The sequence below is a fragment of the Mobula hypostoma genome, chromosome 3, assembly GCF_963921235.1.
Source record: "Mobula hypostoma chromosome 3, sMobHyp1.1, whole genome shotgun sequence".
NCBI classification, from domain to species: domain Eukaryota; kingdom Metazoa; phylum Chordata; class Chondrichthyes; order Myliobatiformes; family Myliobatidae; genus Mobula; species Mobula hypostoma.
In genome coordinates this window covers 207,694,702-207,714,913 of record NC_086099.1, presented here as the reverse complement: position 1 = coordinate 207,714,913, position 20,212 = coordinate 207,694,702, and the positions used below count along the sequence as shown (strand labels likewise).

The window sequence follows — 20,212 nt, the reverse complement described above, 5'->3', positions numbered from 1 at the left end:
CAAAATGCTAATTATCCTAATTGAGCATTGACAATTTCATTGACATCTTATTTCCTCTGGCAGCTATAAAGACTTCTAAACTAAAAGAGTAGTTAATAGGCTTTCAGTGCATTATTTACATTACTGTTTTACAATGGACAGCACAAAACAAGATGAACAGAGGCACTTAAATATACAACCAATTACTTTGTGGTTCTGGGGTCTAGTGTTAGAGTATTTTGTCAACTTTCAAACTTATTTTTGATACAGTGATGGTGATACCAAAATTAGCTATTTATTGAATAACCAACTTGTAGTTGGTAAGTCGGATGATGCTTTTACATCTGAGAGTAGATTTACAGAGCATTTGAGCATATGTTTGGTTAAATAATATTCTCTCTCTCTCTCTCTCTCTCTCTCTCTATCTCTCTCTCTCTCTATCTCTCTATCTCTCTCTCTATCTATCTATATATATATATATATATTGTCAATAGTTTCCAAATGTTACAAGTGCATGCTGACACTTGCATGTGACGATTCGGGCATTGCTGATAACTGCAGTTTCCAATTAAGTGCCAATTAAAAGCGTAATACATTCTGATGTGCAAGTTGTTTAGTTAGGCATTTAGAGCAGTGAAAGTTACTGGAGGCACTGGTAGTTTGTGTGAGATTCAGGAATAGATATTTAGTACCTGTGTTGTGCAATCTTAGTGTTGATGGAGATCAAGATGAAAATATAATTTAGTGAATATATTTAAAATAAGTATTTCGCTTTTTGCAATTATAACATGTTTGTACATGAAAGTATCTGTATGTGGCTCATACTTCAGAACTAATGGGAAATCGTTCATCTTGCGATCCAGAACCAAGATCACCCAAACCTCAGCGGTAGAAATACAACATGCAGACTGCAGTTATGTTTGTTTGTGCTTGGAGTCCAAATTCCAATACATGAAGCATCAAAGGATCCTCTACAGTATAGCTTCCAGCAATTAAGGTTTATGATGAGACTCTGAACATAGTAGGCTACTTGTTATATCTTTGGAGCCACCTTTCAGTGAAGTCTGAAGAATTTTGGCATTGCCAGTGCAGGAAAAGGCTATTTGAAGACGAAGACATGTGACCCATCATGAGCCCTGTGATCTCCTGGGCAGCAGTGATCCCAACCTTCTGGACTTTGTACAGAAGTCACTTCAAAAATACCACTGATGGTGTTTCTGAAAATTCCTTAAACCTTATTAACCAAAATAAGTCGAGCAACATCATTGTCCTCTTCCCAGACTAACCTCCCTAGTGTTAAGGCTTGGGTTACATCCTGTCCTACTGCGCATGTTGTATTCATGTGACCAGCAGCACAGTCACTATTCCTAGATCTCTCATGGCAGATTTGTGGATCCTTGGTTGAAGACTGCTGAAGAATGACAGAGTTCTTTGGAATGGCATTGAAAACCTTGAGTCTGTGCATTGTGGGAACAGCATTTGGAGTGCACCACCATGTAGGCTAAACACTACCTTGCTTTGCTAGTTATATCTGTTGATGGCTCTGTATTTCCACATTGGCCTCATCAAATTCCTCAAAACCCAGAGACCTGCAGTCAAAGTAATTCATCCATGATTCTGAGGGACAGCTGAAGAAGAATAACAATTTTGCAAAAAGTATAAGTAGAATAATGTTAAAAGATCTTTAATTTTAAGATGGGGATGGGAGCCATATAATGGAGCTGAGGATGAGCCAACAGGTTTACAAGTAGATGATGGGTGTAACATGAATGTAAGGAAGGTCAAGCCAATAATTGGCTACAAATGCAGACAGAACAGAGTTAAATTGTACCACAGAGGCAAAATTCAAAAGGGCAAAGAATGCAGGACTGAAGGTGCTGTACTTAAATGCACGTAGCATTCAGAATAAGGTCCAAGAACTCATGGCGCAATTGGCGATTGGTCGGTATGATGTTGTGAGCATCCCTGAGTTGTAGCTGAGGGAAGGTCATAGTTGGGGGCATAACATCAAAGGATATACTTTGTATTGAAAGGACAGGCAGGAAGGCATAGGCAGTGGTGTGGCTCTGTTGGTAAGAGATGGAATTATCTTTAGAAAGAGGTAACAGGGTCAGAGAATGTTGAATCTTTGTGGGTGGAGTTAAGAAATTGCAAGGGTAAAAAAACATGTACGTGAATCATATGTAGGCCTCCAAATAGTAGCCAAGATGTGGGGTTGAGATTACAAAGGGAGCTGGAAAAGGCATGTAATTAGGGTAATGACACAATTGTAATGGAGGACTTTAATATGCAGGGGGATTGGGAAAATCAGGATGGTGTTGGATCATAAGAGAGGGAATTTGTTGAATGCTTACGAGATGGAATTTAAGAGCAGCTTGTACTTGAGGCCACTCAGGGAGAGGCTATCTTAGATTGGGTGCTTTGAAATAACCCAGATCTTATTAGAGAGCTAAATGAACCCTTAGGAGGCAGTGATCATAATATGATTGAATTCATACTGTAGTTTGAGAGGGAGAAGCATGACTCTCATGTATTAGTATCGCAGTGGAATAAAGGGAATTAAAGAGGCATGAGAGAAGAGCTTGCCCAGGTGGATTGGAGGAGGATACTGGCAGGGATGACGGCAGAGCAGAGATGGCTGAAGTTTTTGGGAATAGTTCACAAGGTGCAGGATAGATATGTCCCACAGAGGAAGAAGTTCTCAAATGGCAGGGGTAGGCAACCGTGACTGACCAAGGACGTTAAGGGCTGCATAAAAGCCAAGGAAAGGCCATATAAGGTAGCTAAAGTGAGTGGGAAGTTGGATGATTGGGAAGCTTTTAAAATCTAACAAAAGGCATTTAAAAAGCTATAAAAAGGGAAAAGATGAAATTTGAGGGCAGACTAGCCAGTAATATAAAGCTGGATACTAAAGGTTCTTTCAATTATATAAAGAGTAAAAGGGAGGTGAGAGTTGATATTGGACCACTGGAAAATGATGCTGTGAGGTAGTAATGGGGGACAAAGAAATGGCAGATGATCTTAATGGGTACTTTGCATCAGTCTTCACTGAAGAAGACACTAGCAGTGTGCCAGTGGTCCGTGAGTGTCAGGGAGCAGGAGTGAGTCCATTGCTACTACAGAGGAAAAATTGCAAGGCAAACTCAAAGGTCTTGGGGTGGATAGTCACTTGGATCAGATCGATTACATCTCAGAGTGTTGAGAGAGGTTGCTGAAGAGATAATGGATGCATTGGTCATAATCTTTCAAGAATCACTTGATTTTGGCATGGACTTGGAGGACTGGAAGATTGCAAATGTCACTGCACTATTTAAGAAGGGAGGAATGCAAATGAAAGGAAATTATAAGCCAGTTAGTCTAACCTCAGTGGTTGGGATAGTGTTGGAGTCTATTATTAAGGATGAGATTTTGAGGTACTTGGAGACTAATGATAAAATAAGTCAAAGTCAGTATGGTTTCAGTAAAGGGAAATCTTGCCTGACAAATCTGTTGGAGTTCTTTCAGGAAGTAACAAGCAGGGTGGACAAAGGAAAAGCAGTGGATGTCATTTACTTAGATTTTCAGAAGATATTTGATAAGATGCCACACATGAGGTTGCTTAATAAGATAAAATTCTATGGGGTTACAGGAAAGATACTGGCATGGATAGCGGAATGGTTGGCAGGCAAGTGGGAATAAAAGGGGTCTTTTCTGGTTGGCTGCCAGTGACTAGTGGTATTCCTCAGGGGTCAGTATTGGGGCTGCTACTTTTCAGATTGTTTGTCAGTGATTTAGATAATGGAATTGATGGCTTTGTAGCAAAGCTTGCAGATGATATGAGGATAGGTGGAAGGGTAGGTAGTGCCGAAGAAGTAATGCGATTGCAGCAGGCCTTCGACAAATTGGAAGAATGTGCAAAAAAAAAAGTGGCAGATGGAATGTAGTGTTGGGAAATGTATGATAATGCATTATGGTAAAAGGAACAATACTGCAGACTTTTATCTAAGTGGGGAGAAGTTCAAACATCAGACTTGCAGAGGGACTTGATTTACAGGTTGAGTCTGTGGTTAAGAAGGCAAATGCAATATTGGTATTTATTTCAAGGGGAATAGAATATAAAAGCAAGGAGATAATGCTGAGCCTTTATAAGACACTAGTCAGACCACACTTGGAGTATTGTTAACGGTTTTGGGCCCCATATCTCAGAAAGGATGTGTTGTCATTGGAGAGTCCAGAGGACATTCATGAGGATGATTCCAGGAGTGAAGTTATTAACATATGAGGAGTGTTTGGCAGCTTTGGGCCTGTACTCACTGGAATTTAGAAGAATGCGGGGGTATCTCATTGAAATCTACTGAAGAAAGGACCAGATAGGGTGGATGTGGAGAGGATGTTTCCTATGGTGGGGGTATCCAGAACGAGAGGGCATAGCCTCAAAATTAAGTGGTGACCCTTTAGAACAAAGGTAAGGAGGAATTTTTTTAGCCAGAGAGTAATGAATCTGTGGAATGCTCTGTAACAGACTCTTGTCGTAGCTGTTCCTATATTTAAGGCGGAAGTTGATCAATTCCTGATAGGTCAAGGATATGGAGAGAAGGCAGGTGTATGGGGTTGAGTGGGATCTGGGATCAGTCATGATGGAATGGTGGAGCAGACTAGATGGGCTGAATGGCCTAATTCTGCTCCTATGTCTTATGGTCTAAAATATTGAAGGATCTGAAATTTTAATTATTTGTTCATGGAATGAGGAAAGCACCACACATCCACACGTACCGCACCAGAGGTCATGGTAAAACCTGGGTTTCTGGTGCTGTGTCATGCGTTGTTCATTTGCATATTATCCCCAAAGTTATACTAATGTTTTTCTGCAAGTGGGAGAGCTTTGTCATAATGGAAGGAGTCTAGAACTGAACACACTTACTTATCAGTGTTCCTTTTTCTACCATCGGGGAAAAGCCATTGAAGCAGTTTAAATAGGTTGGATTTAAGTCATTCTGCTGAAGTATTCTCATAGTGATGCCCTGTGGCTGAGGTGATTGACCTCCAACAACTACATTCTTTAAGTTAAATAGAACTGCAGCCACTAATGTGTTCCGCTTTGAGCTTAATATGGCTCACTTAATGTCAAGGGCTTATGTGTCTGCCTCGGCTTTGAAATCTACCTTTTGCCCAGAATTTGGTCAAGACTTTAAAGTGTTCGGGAATGGAGTGTGGATCAATTCAATGTGTGTTTGCCTTCTCTTTTAAGTTTGCTGGTGTACTGAATCAGGTTGGTGGATTTAACAGGATAGTGAGGTAGGTGTTTCCTTTAATTTAAGATGTTTTTTGTTGAACTGACCTTTTTGGAGTGTGTACAGTATGGTGTTTGGTTATCATCAAGTTCTGGCATAAGTGAAAAGAACTGGAAGTTGAAGGAAGTTTTATTAATGCTGGACTTGTCTCAATTATGTAGGCTACATTTTAAACTGGTATATTAATGGTATATCTGCAACTCTCTTTTCGATCAGTATTCAAAATGTAATCAGTTGTCACCTTTTGTTTTCAGTGTAATGTGTATTTTTGAGAATAGCTTTATTTGTCACATGTACAGTACATCGGAACATACAGTAAGATGCATCATTTGCATCAAATCAGTGAGGATTGTACTGTGCAGCCACTTCGAAATGTAGGAATAAAATAAAAAGAACAGTATTCTGTTATATTTCAATTTTCAGCTCTGGAGAGGGTCAGTACCCAAAATGCTAATGTCTTTCTCTGCACAGGTGGTAATTGATGTCTGTTTCCAGCATTTTCTAATTAGTAATTTGATCAGTTTGTATCTAATTTATCACATATGCACATACGGAATGTTTGGTACTTTACAGTGTATATTATTTTCTATAAACTACTTTGTAGCCTTAATGATTAAAGCAGATGTGACATAATGTACTTAAAAAATATTCCCAGCATAAACCCCTTTGTCTACTGAGCTTTTTCCATTTTGAGGACATCTCCTTTAGCATTTATTCAGTACTCCTAGTCATAGTCATACTTTATTGATCCCGGGGGAAATTGGTTTTCGTTACAGTTGCACCATAAATAATAAATAGTAATAAAACCACAAATAGTTAAATAGTAATATGTAAATTATGCCAGTAAATTATGAAATAAGTCCAGGACCAGCCTATTGGCACAGGATGTCTGACCCTCCGAGGGAGGAGTTGTAAAGTTTGATGGCCACAGGCAGGAATGATTTCCTACGATGCTCTGTGCTGCATCTGGTGGAATGAGTCTCTGGCTGAATGTGCTCCTGTGCCCAACCAGTACATTATGTAGTGGATGGGAGACATTGTCCAAGATGGCATGCAACTTAGACAGCATCCTCTTTTCAGACACCACCGTCAGAGAGTCCAGTTCCATCCCCACAACATCACTGGCCTTACGAATGAGTTTGTTGATTCTGTTGGTGTCTGCTACCCTCAGCCTGCTGCCCCAGCACACAACAGCAGACATGATGGCACTGGCCACCACAGACTCGTAGAACATCCTCAGCATCGTCCAGCAGATGTTAAAGGACCTCGGTCTCCTCAGGAATAGAGACAGCTCTGACCCTTCTTGTAGACAGCCTCAGTGTTCTTTGACTAATCCAATTTATTGTCCTAATTCCTTTCCCTGGCATTGACACCTGTCTTCATGAGATCTTCGAAAGATGATTTACTTTTCATTGGAAGAACTGTAACCTTAAGTACAGGGAATAACTGATTCTTAAATACTGACCTCACCCCGCATGTAGAGTTGTTTAGGTAATGGACGTTCACCCTTAAGGAACTCACAAAGCCTTGCCTGCAAATCTGAGATACGGAATAAAGTTATGTGGGGGGGGGGGGGGAGGAAATGTCTTCGTTTCTTGACACAGGTTCAGGTGACACAACTTCGTTACAGAGATTTACGATATCAGTCTGCATTTTGTAAGATACGAATATTGTTAGATATGAAAACTTTATTTGGGCACACTGATCCTTTCAAGCAGAAAATAAACTTTCAATGATTTCTCTTTTGACTTTGTTCACCTCATCACGTCTCGTGAAGATAGCTGGCTGATTTTGACATTTTTTATTTGTAAAACCCCCTTTTTGCAGGGCATCTTTAGAGATGTGGCTCATTGGTGCCTCACTAACAGCCACAGGAATCAGCAGTGAGAAAACCCTTTACAGACTCCTTTCATATAGAATAGATACGACTTGGGTCCCGGCAAACCCATGAGGTTGGGATGTCTTGCCCACCCGAATGCCGACTTGTGTAAATACTGTGTAATTTACTGCTTCCATGCAATTGCCCGGCGGCTAGACCTAACAGAACTGTATACTACACACACACACACACACACACACACACACACACACACACACACACACACACACACGGATCACAGAACACACATATCACAGGACACATAAAAGACTAACAGTGTAGATCACCAACATTTAATTTGAAGTTGCACTGATGATGTTGCCTAGCTGGGCAACGAAACGTCTGCAAGCTTACAAGCCAGCTCGGCAAGCTACTCACCAACAACTACATACAATGATAAAGAAAGTATATGTATGAATATTAGCTTCACCAAACAGTTATTAAAGGAAAGAAGAAAAAAACAAAAGGGCCCATCAAAACTGAGCAGTCAAATGTGCACAGGTTGGAACTCAAATCACCAATTCATGTTCCACTGATATTTACCAATCCCTGGTAGAAATCCCCCTCTTGGGCTCCATTCCCGCTAGATCAAATCCTACAGCTGGTGCTATCAAGCTGCTTCTCTCTCCATTTCCTGCTGAAGAAAACCTTGACCCACCTCAGTGTCCATCACAAAAACTTCTCCCCCAGCGTTCCCTAGAACCTTATCCCAGTTCCACCATCCTGTTTGGATGACACAACATTCCTAAGCATTCACGAGGAAATCTGCAGATGCTGGAATTTCAAGCAACACACAGCAAAGTTGCTGGTGAACGCAGCAAGTCAGGCAGCATCTCTAGGAAGAGGTTCAGTCGACGTTTCGGGCCAAGACCCTTTGTCAGGACTAACTGAAAGAAGAGCTAGTAAGAAATTTGAAAGGGGGAGGGGGAGATCCGAAATGATAGAAGACAGGAGGGGGAGGGATGGAGCCAAGAGCTGGATAGTTGATTGGCAAAAGGGATAAGAGAGGATCATGGGACAGGAGGCCTAGGGAGAAAGAAAGGGGGAAGGGGAAGCCCAGAGGATGGGCAAGGAGTATAGTGAGAGGGACAGAGGGAGAAAAAGAATGTGTGTATATAAATAAATAACGGATGGGGTACGAGGGGGTGGTGAGGCATTAGCGGAAGTTTGAGAAGTCAATGTTCATGCCATCAGGTTGGAGGCTACGTAGACGGAATATAAGGTAACACATATAAAAGTTGCTGGTGAACGCAGCAGGCCAGGCAGCATCTCTAGGAAGTGGTACAGTCGACGTTTCAGGCTGACTTCATCAGGACTAACTGAAAGAAGAGCTAGTAAGAGATTTGAGAGGGGGAAGGGGAGATCCAAAATGATAGGAGAAGACAGGAGGGGAAGGGATGTAGCCAAGAGCTGGACTGTTGATTGGCAAAAGGGATATGAGAGGATCATGGGACAGGAGGCCTTGGGAGAAAGAAAAGGGGGAGGGGGCTAACCCCCCCCCCACCGACACCTCCCTCCCCTTTCTAGGTCTTTTTGTCACTATCTCTGGAGACAGCTTATGTACTGATGTCTACTATAAGCCTGCGGACTCTCACAGCTATCTGGACTATTCCTCTTCTCACCCTGTCTCTTGCAAAAATGCCATCCCCTTCTCGCGATTCCTCTGTCTCCGCCGCATCTGCTCTCAGGATGAAGCTTTTCATTCCAGGACGAAGGAGATGTCTTGCTCCCCTTCCTCCACTATCAACTCTGCTGTCAAACGTATCTCCCCAATTTCACGCGCATCTGCTCTCACTCCATCCTCCCGCCACCCCTCTAGGAATAGGGTTCCCCTTGTCCTCACCTACCACCCCACCAGCCTCCGGGTCCAACATATTATTCTCCGTAACTTCCGCCACCTCCAACGGAATCCCACCACTAAGCACATCTTTCCCTCCCCCCCCCGCTTTCCGTAGGGATTGCTCCCTACGTGACTCCCTTGTCCATTCGTTCCCCCCCCCATCCCTCCCCATCGATCTCCCTCCTGGCAATTATCCTTGTAAGCGGAACAAGTGCTACACATGCCCTTACACTTCCTCCCTCACTACCATTCAGGGCCCCAGACAGTCCTTCCAGGTGAGGCGACACTTCACCTGTGAGTCGGGTGGGGTGATATACTGCATCTGGTGCTCCGGATGTGGCCTTCTGTATATTGGCGAGACCCGACGCACACTGGGAGATTGTTTCGCTGAACACCTACGTTCTGCCCGCCAGAGAAAGCATGATCTTCCAGTGGCCACACATTTTAATTCCACGTCCCATTCCCATTCCCATTCTGAAATGTCTATCCACGGTCTCCTCTACTGTAAAGATGAAGCCACACTCAGGTTGGACGAACAACACCTAATTAATTTTTCTGCTAGAAACCCATCACCCTCGGTTCCATATCATTGCAAAAATCCAACTACAGGTTTCCCCTGCCGTCCAGACACTATCAGCAGAACACACTGCTTCAGCAAAAAACCATTACATGAAAAACCCTACAACATTAGCAGTAAAATCATATCCAGGGCATTACATTTGTAAACTAAAAGGTGCTTTGTGGACACTCTTTGGGTAAGAGATAATTGCTTGATCAAGTGGATGGGGAGCTGAAAGAGAAAATAGTATTCATATATCTTATTCACAGAACAGAATCTATAAGCTATTAAATCAAAATGGGCTTAATTTAAGGACTTAGTAATGGAACAGGCTGGTCAGCCCTTTTATATTTTCTGCCATTCTATCCGATCTGTGCCATCATTCAATATAAGCCTCCTCTCATCCTCCTATTTGAAAGAATTTGTCCCATTGAAGAGTTTACAATTGCTCTTTTTAAAACAATTCAATTTAAGCTAATTTTAACAGTTTAATTGAAGGACAAAGGATGAACAAATGTTCATCTCACTTCTTTGGGGCTTTTCTCAATTCATTGCTGAACTGTTTCTGTGGCTGTGGCCTGGAGCCATCGGGCTCCTGGACTGGCTGCAGCACTGAACTAGCTCCATGGCTGTGGACTCAATTTGGGGGACTCTGCAGTTCATACTCTGTATTAATTGTTTACATGATTTGTTTTGTTTTTGCACATTGGATGTTTGATGGTCTTTGTTGTGTGGGTTTTTTCATGAATTATATTTTTTTGTTTTGCGGCTGTCTGCAAGTAGATGAAACTCAAGGTTGTATATGGTATGCATATTTTGATAATAAATGCACTTTTGAACTTTTTGATTATGGGCAGTATTTTGTTCACTTAGTAAATGAAACAAAATTTCCTGTTAATTCTGAAATCTGTAAAACACTATTTAAAACCATTATTAAAACAGCTTTTTACTCCTATTTAAGGTTTCTCATGGGATTTACTCTGTTGCTGAAATTTCACTATTTAAGGTGCATATTTGAAGGAACCTGCTGGTTGTCTCTATTTGATGTGTATGTAAAAGTTCATGAGTAATTGGATTGACTGGTTTAGTACCGAGCCTTGATTAATTGTGTGTAATAGTAAAGTAAATGTGTTAGACACTGGAAAAGGCCTGAGTAAATAAAGCAGCAAGAAAGACCAACAGTCCTGGCTGGAACACTTATTGAAATTCTGAGTAGGTGTAGGATTGAGCTCCGCTGAGCAGAATTTTAATTGTAAATTGGTTTATTATTGTCATATGTGCCAAGCTACATTGAATGCCATCCATATAGATCATTTCATTACACTGGTACATTGAGGTAATACAAGAGAAAACAACAGCAATGCAGAATAAAGATGTTACAGTTAAGCAAGTGTAGTGCAGGCGACAAAGTGCAAGGCCATATCGAAGTAGATTGAGGTAATGAGTCCATCTTTGATTAGGGACTTTTCTCTTGTCTTATAACAATGGATTAGAAGCTGTCCTTGAGTCTGCTGATATACTGTTGATGGGAGGAGGGAAAAGAGAATGTCTATGGTGGGTGGGGTCTTCAATTATGCTGGCTGCTTCATTGAGGCATCAAGTACAGACAGAGTCCATAGAGAGAAGGCTGATATCCATAGATTAATCTGTGTTCACAACTCTGCATTTTTTTTTAGTCTCTGGTGGAGCAGTTGGCATACCAAGACATGATGCATCCAGGCAGCATTTATAATCATTTGGTGCATTTATAAAAATTGAAGGTCAAAGGGGTTGTGGCAAATTTCTCTATCCTCTTGAGGAAATAGAGGTGCTGGTGTTCTTTTTGGGTGAGGCACTTACATGGTTGGAAGAAGCCAAGCTATTGGTGATGTTCACTCCTTGGAACTTCAAGCTCTTAATACCCTCATCATTGTTGAAGTAACAGGAGTATGTGCATTGCTGCTCTCCATTTCCTGAAATTAATGATCAGCTCTTTTGTTGACACTGAGGGAAAGGTGTTGTCATGATATTATGCACTAGTCGTTCTATCTTCTTCCTGTACTCTGATTTATTCGTTGAGATTCAGCCAACTTCAATAATCTCATCTGTAAATTTGCAGATGAAGTTAGAGCGAAATCTGACCATGAGGTTGTGAGTGTAAAGGTAGTGAAGTAGGGGACTGAATTTCTGAAAACAGAATACAGAGTTGGGAAGGAAGCTGAGAAGCAAGACTGCAAGGATAGTAATCTCAAGATTGCTGCTTGTGCCTTGCAACAGTGAGGATTGGAATGAGGTGGCAGATAACTGTGGCTGAAGAATTGGAGCAAGGTGCAGGGATTCAGATTTCTGGATCATTGAGATCAAACATCAGAGGGAGAAAGGGATTTAGGAGTCCTCGTGCAAGAGATAATGCTGAGGCTTTATAAGACACTAGTCAGGCTGCACTTGGAGTATTGTCAATGGTTTTGGGTCCCTTATCTCAGAGGATGTGTTGTCATTGGAGAGGGGTCAGAGGGTGGGCAGAGGTGAATCTCGTTGAAACCTGCCCAATGTTGGAAGAACTAGATAAGGTGGATGTGGAGAGGTTCTCTCTGGTGGGGGTATCCAGAACTAGAGGGCATGAACCTTTTGAGCAGAAATAAGGAGTAATTTTTTTGCCAAAGAGTGGTGAATCTGTGGAATGCTCTGCTACAGACTGTGGTGGAGGCCAAGTCTGTGGGTATATTTAAAGTGGAAGTTGAGGGATTCCTGATTGGTCAGGGCATCGAGGGATATGGTGAGAGGGAAGGTGTATGGGTTGAATAGGATCAGAGATCAGCCATAATGAAATGGTGGAGCAGACTCAATGGGCTGAATGGCCTAATTCTGCTCCCATGTCTTATGGACACAGCCTTGTGGCACTAGTCTTGACGATAATTTTAAAATGTTTATTTTGAAGGTAGGCAGTGACAGATATTTTGCTGCCTATCCTTACTGATTGTGCTCTGTTGTTGTGTAGGTCAGGGATCCAGCTCCGAACAGGAGGTTTTGGAGTCTCAGGTCAAGAAATTTGCAGTTGAGTTTGCTTGGAATTATTGTATTGAAGGCGGAGCTGTAATCTATAAACACTAGCCTAACATACCTGATTTCTGGTCAAAGTGGGAGAATTAAAGCTTTAAAAACAGAAGAATGGCACCAGAATGCCATCGCCTCCTTCTGGTGCTCCTCCCCCCTTTTCTTTCTTTCATGGCCTTCTGTTCTCTCCCATCAGATACCCCCTTCTCCAGCCCTGTATCTCTTTCACCAATCAACTTCCCAGCTCTTTACTTCATCCCTCCTCTCCTGGTTTCACCTATCAGCTTGTGTTTCTCTCTCCCACCTTATAAATCTATTCCTTTTTTTTCTCCAGTTCTGCTGAAGGGTCTGGAACTGAAACATCCACTGTACTTTTTTTCCACAGATGCTGCCTGGTCTGCTGAGTTCCTCCAGCATTTTGTGTGTATTACCAGAATGAGGGCATACACTGGATATAAGGAAAAGGATGAAAATTATTGAATGGAGTTAATACCTAACTAAGGAGTCAGAGAACTGTAGATTAACGTAGCTATCGACTATGTAAATAAAAATCAGATTTATTTAAACTTTTATTTTAAAATTAGGTTAGCTGTCGATGTCTTGTCCTCATTTCCTATACATTGGTAATAACAAATTGCCCATCATATTGTTGTGTGGTATAAAAGGTAGCTGTTGGGTTTACTGCGTAATTTTTACATAAGTGTGCAAAAAGATTTTTGAATTAGGTGTAATCGTTTGTTCAGAAGTAATACCTTCCTATTTGTCTATGACATTGGAAGTGTTAATTTCCAAGTGTTCATTTTGTTAATCCTTTCAAAGAAAAATGTGAAAATGATAACTTCAGGATCTAGGGATAAGAGTGCCCATTGAAATACCCTGTATTTGAAAGGGAACAGTGTCACCTATCTTTGGCACTTCTTAAATTAAAAATGCTTGTATAGTTATTCTTAGTTGCTGCTTCCAGTAATCTATTTTGCCCACAAAACTTGACATGTGAACTAGAAAAGAATCTAAGTTTAAAGTGCTGGTCTTGGTTTGTTTTGAATAGGAACAATGCAAAGTTAGGGAAAGAGAAAAGGTGTTGCTTTAAAACTCCAAGTTAATCCTTGCTGCTATGGCTGTATGTGACTATACAAGGAGTAATGGCACTTAAAAAGGCCTGAAATTATTTTTAAGCAAATGTGTAATAAGACTGGCAACTTTTTTCCACACAATATCTGAATTTTTTCTACTTCTGGAAATTTGCTGTTGTCTGTTTTATGCTATCATCCAAGACCAATTTCAGCCGAAAGAATCTTCATAGGTTGCCTATGTATGTAATGGCTTTGTCAATGACATGAGACAGTATGTTGAAAAAAGCTTGGAAAGTTTCCCATATCAGCTGCAGATATCATGTCTCAAATATCTGTCACATCATGTTTTTCCATTGGTTCAGAGGGAAATGAGTTTTGTGACAGCTGGCTATCTTCGACAGTTACTTTCATAAGATTCTGTCTGTTATAAAATTTGGCTGTAAGTGTCTCATTGTACATGACCTTTACTATATTGTTTATGCCAAGAGTTTCTCATTTACATTTAATTTCATGTAGAAAATATGGAATTTCTCTAGGAAAATTTTGCACTTGCTGATTTAAATTTGGTCTTAATAATTCACTTAATTTAGCTCATTACAGAAGTGAACTTGTCATGGGAAAAATAAGTAATACTCTTTTTTAAAAAAAAGTAGAATTGATTCTAGGCAGGTAATTGACATTCTTTGTCAAAGCCCCCATCCATTAAAATTGCTTATAGTTGCTACTTTGCAAAATCCCTCTCTTGCTGTTAAAGTACTAAGTTGCTTGGATGATGTATTTCATGCTAAGAGCTAAGAACTGAAATGTATTTTTTATACTAGAAAACAAATCTGTATTTTCTATTTTCCGAGACTTCATTGGGCAGACAAATTTATTGTCATGAGCTAATTAAAAAAAAAAAGAAAAATCTGAAATAATGATGCTGGTATGAAACGTTGTGTAATTCTGTGCTTGAACTGATGCAAAATAATGTTCGAGCAATTATAACTATTCAGTCACTAACAAAGGGAGCAAAAGGAATAAATTTCATATCATTGGAATGTTACAACATACTTCACAGATTTGTTCTTTCATATTCCTCAGAATTAGTCTCATAACTAAAATTTGTATGAAACCAAGGATTTCTCATTTTTATTTCCCAATTTTCTTTTGATTTATAACAAGTTTTGTACTGAGCAAACTGTTGTTTGTAATCAGAAAATGATTAGCAGTAATAAATTATTGTATATGGCATAGGATTGAGTTGATTGTTGGGGAAATTTTTGAATTTAGAATTTCAATTAGACCTTCCATAATTTATAGATGTTTTTGACAATCAATATATTTTTCTTTCAGACTTCTTTATAGTTTGGCATTTAACGCACGATTCATGCGTCACCTTTGGAATTTGATTACATCTGTAACAACAAAAATGATAACAGGGTAAGAAAGGTGCATTTTTTTTTGTGTTCTGTATTCTTAAATTTCTGAGATGTGGGCATACTTGTCAAGGCCAGCTTTTAATGCCCATTCCTAATCGTCTTGAAAGATGTTGGTGAGCTATTGCTTTGAGCTGCTGCTTTGAAGGCCACTTTGAAGATGCTTAAGTTGTTGCTGGTGGAGAGTTCAAGGGGTGAAGTAGTTCATGAATTGAGTTGTACATAAAATTCACATCTTTTGACATTCTCATCTGCTGGCTGCCTATGTCTTTTTTTGCATGATATGGGTCACAGGTCTAGCTAAGTATTTTGCTTGAATGACTGCGCGACACTTCATGAATGATGCACCTGTTCTTAAACACTTAATGTTACTCATTGAGAAATGCTCTTCTCATTTTCTAGGAATTGAAGTTTGGTTCTATTGACATCTGTTTACCATTGCACCTTTAAGTCCCATTTGTATTACAATTGCTTTTCTGTTGATACTGTATTATGCACAACTGTTTCATTAAACCAATGCAAGACTGTATAGAATATGGCTGAGATGAATCATATTAATTAAAAACAAGGATTGGCTTTTTGGGCAACACAAACAATGCTGGAGAAACTCAGCAGGTCAGGCAGCATTGCTGTAGATTTTCAGCATCTGCAGTCTCATATCTCTGATTAGCTTTTGAGTAATTTGTAACCATGTACCTGAATGCACGTGACTGTTTCAAACACCTCAAATGACTATTCACAAGCTGAATCAGATAAAAACATTACGTGGTTAACAGGTGTATTATCTACAATGTGTAGTGCAGTAACTCAGCTCATATTTATTTCAAGGATTTTAGGGAATACATTAAGTTTTCTTTTTATCAACTATCGTAGCTTCTTGAACACCAAGTTACAAAAACAAGTTCCAATTATGTATCTTAATTTAAAATATTGCATGGGAATTAACAGAAAAAATGTCCTGTAGGACTGTGCAGAGTAAATCGGACAGGGGACCTTGAGCCCAGTTTAAGATACGGGTATTGAGGAGCTTCTTAGAGGAAGGGAGAGAGGCATACTCGTTTGCTTATGCAATACATTCATATGCCACCATTTGCCTAGTTTTAAGATAATTGAGTAGCTTCTTTAGTTTTCTGTATTAATGAATTCCTTGGCATCAACTAATGTTATTTTGATAGGCATGAAATTAATATTTCACCAGATTTAGAATTAGGTGGCCAGTCTTATGATAAGGAGTTACAGAAGCATGAGATGAGAAGGAATAGCAGTGGTTAATCCTTAGAATCCTCTGTTCCAGAGCACTGTGAATGCTGAATCATTCCACATAGTTGGATTTTTGCAGTGATATGGAACCGAGGGTGATGGGTATCTGGCAGAAAAATGAACTGAGACCAAAATCAAATTAGTTTTGTTATTGCAGGCTCAAGCAGGATGTATCACCTTCTCCTGCTCCTATTTTCTGTTCCTATAAAAATATATTATTGAGATATATCATTTTTAGAAGCTGAATGACAGCACTTTTCAGACTTTTGGGTCTGAATTTGCAACATTTAGAACTGATGAGTCATAATACTATGAAATTAATATATTCAAGTACTGTGTGCACTGAATCATTGCTAAATGTTTTAAGTATCCTTTATACTCCCAGATTACTACATTCACTTTTATTTGGAGCGCTGCTTTCACTGTCAATTCTGAATTACATGACCATTTGGGTAACCTTAGCAATATTAAAGAAGAGTTTGCTATAAACAGCGTCACTAGCCAGTTCTTCAAATAAAAAGACTAATTTGACCAGTTTGAGGGCAAGCAAGATTTTTAGAGAATTTTTTGTTGGACTTAGTTTTTGAAGCAACTACTGAGTCCTATATCAAAAGTGGCATATGCTTTAATTTGTATAATATTTATATGAGCTTGATCTTTATATGATCTAAGTCATTTTCATCTTGGGACTATTTGCTTAAAGAAATGACATATCTACAGTAATTCATTTTCTATTCAGTGGTGTTTGCTAAAGGTTAAATTTGAGAGTTTGGGAGAGTGCGGCAAGTTCCTATTTTAGTATAGCCTTCAGGAGACTGAAAAATAAAGGAGATGATCCCTTTTATTGATTTCTAGTATTAGCTAACTTTCCTCTTGCTATTAATGAGAAAAGAAACAAATCCAGCATTATTTTTGTAGCAACTCTAGAGAACCTTACTGGTACAATTGTTTTTTCCTGTTGTGTATTACTAATTTTTCCACTAATTAGATCAAGAAGATACATTTTCAGATATCAACTGGCTTATTTTGTATAGGTTTTGGCTGTTTTATTTGTAGAATAGTATTTTATTGATTGTGCAACATTTATCAGAATTTCTTCATTAATGTTATGTTTTTGTGCATTTTAGGTCTTTGGTCCCTTTGCTTCATCTGATCTCACGAGGTTCTCCAATGTCACTTGAGGACTCTCATCGGATCATACCTCTCTTTTACCTCTTTAGTTCCCTCTTCAGCCATTCCCTTATTTCAATACATGACAATGAATTCTTTGGAGAACAAGCTCAAGGAGGTAACATGCATAAATGGAACGTGGTTTCAGATAGTTTTTGTTTTTTTTCTACAGTGCTAAGCTGCTGCAGAAGGTATTTTCAAGTTGAATCATGTACCGAAATGATAATCATATTGAGTGGCATGCAAAAGTTTGGGCACCCCTGGTCAAAATTTCTGTTACTGTGAATAGTTAAGTGAGTAGGAGATGAACTGATCTCCAAAAGTCATAAAGTTAAAGATGACACATTCTTTTCAACATTTTAAGCAAGATTAGTGTAGTATTTTTGTCTTGTGCAATTTTACACCATACAAAAGTTTGGACATCCCAAGAGATTTGAGCTCTCAGATAACTTTTACCAAGGTCTCAGAGCTTAAAGTTAGCTTTTTAGGGCCATGGCTTGTTCACAGTCATCGTTAGGAAAGGCCAAGTGATGCAAATTTCAAAGCTTTATAAATACCCTGACTCCTCAAACCTTGTCCCAACAATCAGCAGCCATGGGCTCCTCTAAGCAGCTGCCTAGCATTCTGAAAATTAAAATAAATGATGCCCACAAAGCAGGAGAAGGTTATAAGAAGATAGCAAAGTGTTTTCAGGTAGCTGTTTCCTCAGTTCATAACGTAATTAAGAAATGGCAGTTAACAGGAACAGTTGAGGTCTGGAAGACCAAGAAAACTTTCTGAGAGAACTGCTCGTAGGATTGCTAGGAAGGCAAATCAAAACCCCCTGTTTGCTGCAAAAGACCTTCAGGAAGATTTAGCAGACTCTGGAGTGGTGGTACACTGTTCTACTGTGCAGCGACACTTGCACAAGTATGACCTTCATGGAAGAGTCATCAGAAGAAAACCTTTCCTGTGCCCTCACCACAAAATTCAGCGTCAGAAGTTTGCAAAGGAACATCTAAACAAGCCTGATGCATTTTGGAAACAAGTCCTGTGGCCTGATGAAGTTAAAATAGAAATTTTTGGCCACAATGAGCAAAGGTATGTTTGGAGAAAAAAGGGTGCAGAATTTCATGAAAAGAACACCTCTCCAACTGTTAAACACGGGGGTGGATCGATCATGCTTTGGGCTTGTGTTGCAGCCTGTGGCACGGGGAACATTTCACTGGTAGAGGGAAGAATGAATTCAATTAAATACCAGCAAATTCTGGAAGCAAACATCACACCGTCCGTAAAAAAAAAAAGCTGAAGATGAAAAGAGGATGGCTTCTACAACAGGGTAATGAACCTAAACACACCTCAAAATCCACAATGGACTACCTCAAGAGGCGCAAGCTGAAGATTTTGCCATGGCCCTCACGGTCCCCCGAAAATCATCGAAAATCTGTGGATAGACCTCAAAAGAGCAGTGCATGCAAGACGGCCCAAGAATCTCACAGAACTAGAAGCCTTTTGCAAGGAAGAATGGGCGAAAATCCCCCAAATAAGAATTGAAAGACTCTTAGCTGGCTACGGAAAGCTTTTACAAGCTGTGATACTTGCCAAAGGGGGTATCACTAAGTACTGACTATGCAGGGTGTCCAAACTTTTGCTTCGGGCCCTTTTTTTGTTATTTTGAAACTGTAAAAGATGGAAATAAAAAAGTAATCTTGCTTAACATATTAAAGAAATGTGTCACCTTTAACTTTATGCCTTTTGGAAATCAGGTCATCTTTTACTTGCTTAGCTATTCACAGTAACAGAAATTTTGACCAGGAGTGCCCAAACTTTTGGATGCCACTTTTTCCACAGTGCTAAGCTGCTACAGAAGGTATTTTTAAGTTGAATCATGTACCGAATGATAAGCATATATAGTACCTCATTTTTCTCCCCTTATAGCTGTTTTGCTATAAACGCCAATGTTAATTATGGGGAGTACTTGCTACTTTTTTCTTCATTCCCGAATCGTACTTTACACCAAAGCTTATTTAAAAATTATAATGATTATTTGGATACCTTGTCTTCTCCCCCACCCCCCATCTCTCCATAAGTGAAAATCCTAAAAGACTACGGATGCTAGATATCTGAAATGGAAACAGATGCTGGGAGCAGTCAGCCAGTAATTACCATGTCTATGGAAAGAGAAGCAGTTATGTTTCAGATTAAGGATTCTTCATCAGAACTCATTGTGAGAACATCACAGCCAAGCTCTGTTTTTGTCCAACAATGCTTCTTGAATGTTTTAGTTAAATACTGGATAATATGGCACAGCATGTTGTTTGCTTCTCCACGTTACCCGGTTAATGAGTTCTGTCGTTACTTCTGCATCCATGTTTGTGTGTTATTTTAACTTAATTTCTGGGATGAATACATACTGGCAGTGCCAGGATGTGTTGCTCATTTATAATTGCCCTTGAAAAAGTAGTGGTGATCCATTTTCTTGTGTCGCTGAATTTCTTTCAGTGGGTGCAGCCCAACAGTGCTCTTGGTAGTAACTTGTATTATTTTGATCAAATAATGAGGAAATTGTTGTATTCGAGGCCAGGTCAATGCATGATTATGCTGTTCACATGCACCTAATGTCCTTGTTCTGTTTTGTGTTGCAGATTTTGGAAATTGCTGTGTGAATAGGTCAGGCAAATAATTACGCTGGCTTTTTGTATATGACACATACTGTAGCCACAGTCTTGCAGTAGTAATGGAGGGAATGAAT

The 20,212-nt window shown here is 39.7% G+C and overlaps 1 protein-coding gene across 2 annotated transcripts in view; it reads left to right on the top strand.

Annotated features, from left to right (window-relative positions):
• ube3c (ubiquitin protein ligase E3C) overlaps nucleotides 1-20,212 on the top strand; it is a 177,560-nt gene that overhangs the window by 51,127 nt on the left and 106,221 nt on the right. For both annotated transcript variants that reach the window (XM_063044419.1, XM_063044420.1), the window contains 2 exons: nucleotides 14,969-15,055; nucleotides 17,439-17,599. In XM_063044419.1, coding sequence (XP_062900489.1) covers nucleotides 14,969-15,055; nucleotides 17,439-17,599 — 248 coding nt within the window. The remainder of the gene's footprint in view (nucleotides 1-14,968; nucleotides 15,056-17,438; nucleotides 17,600-20,212) is intronic.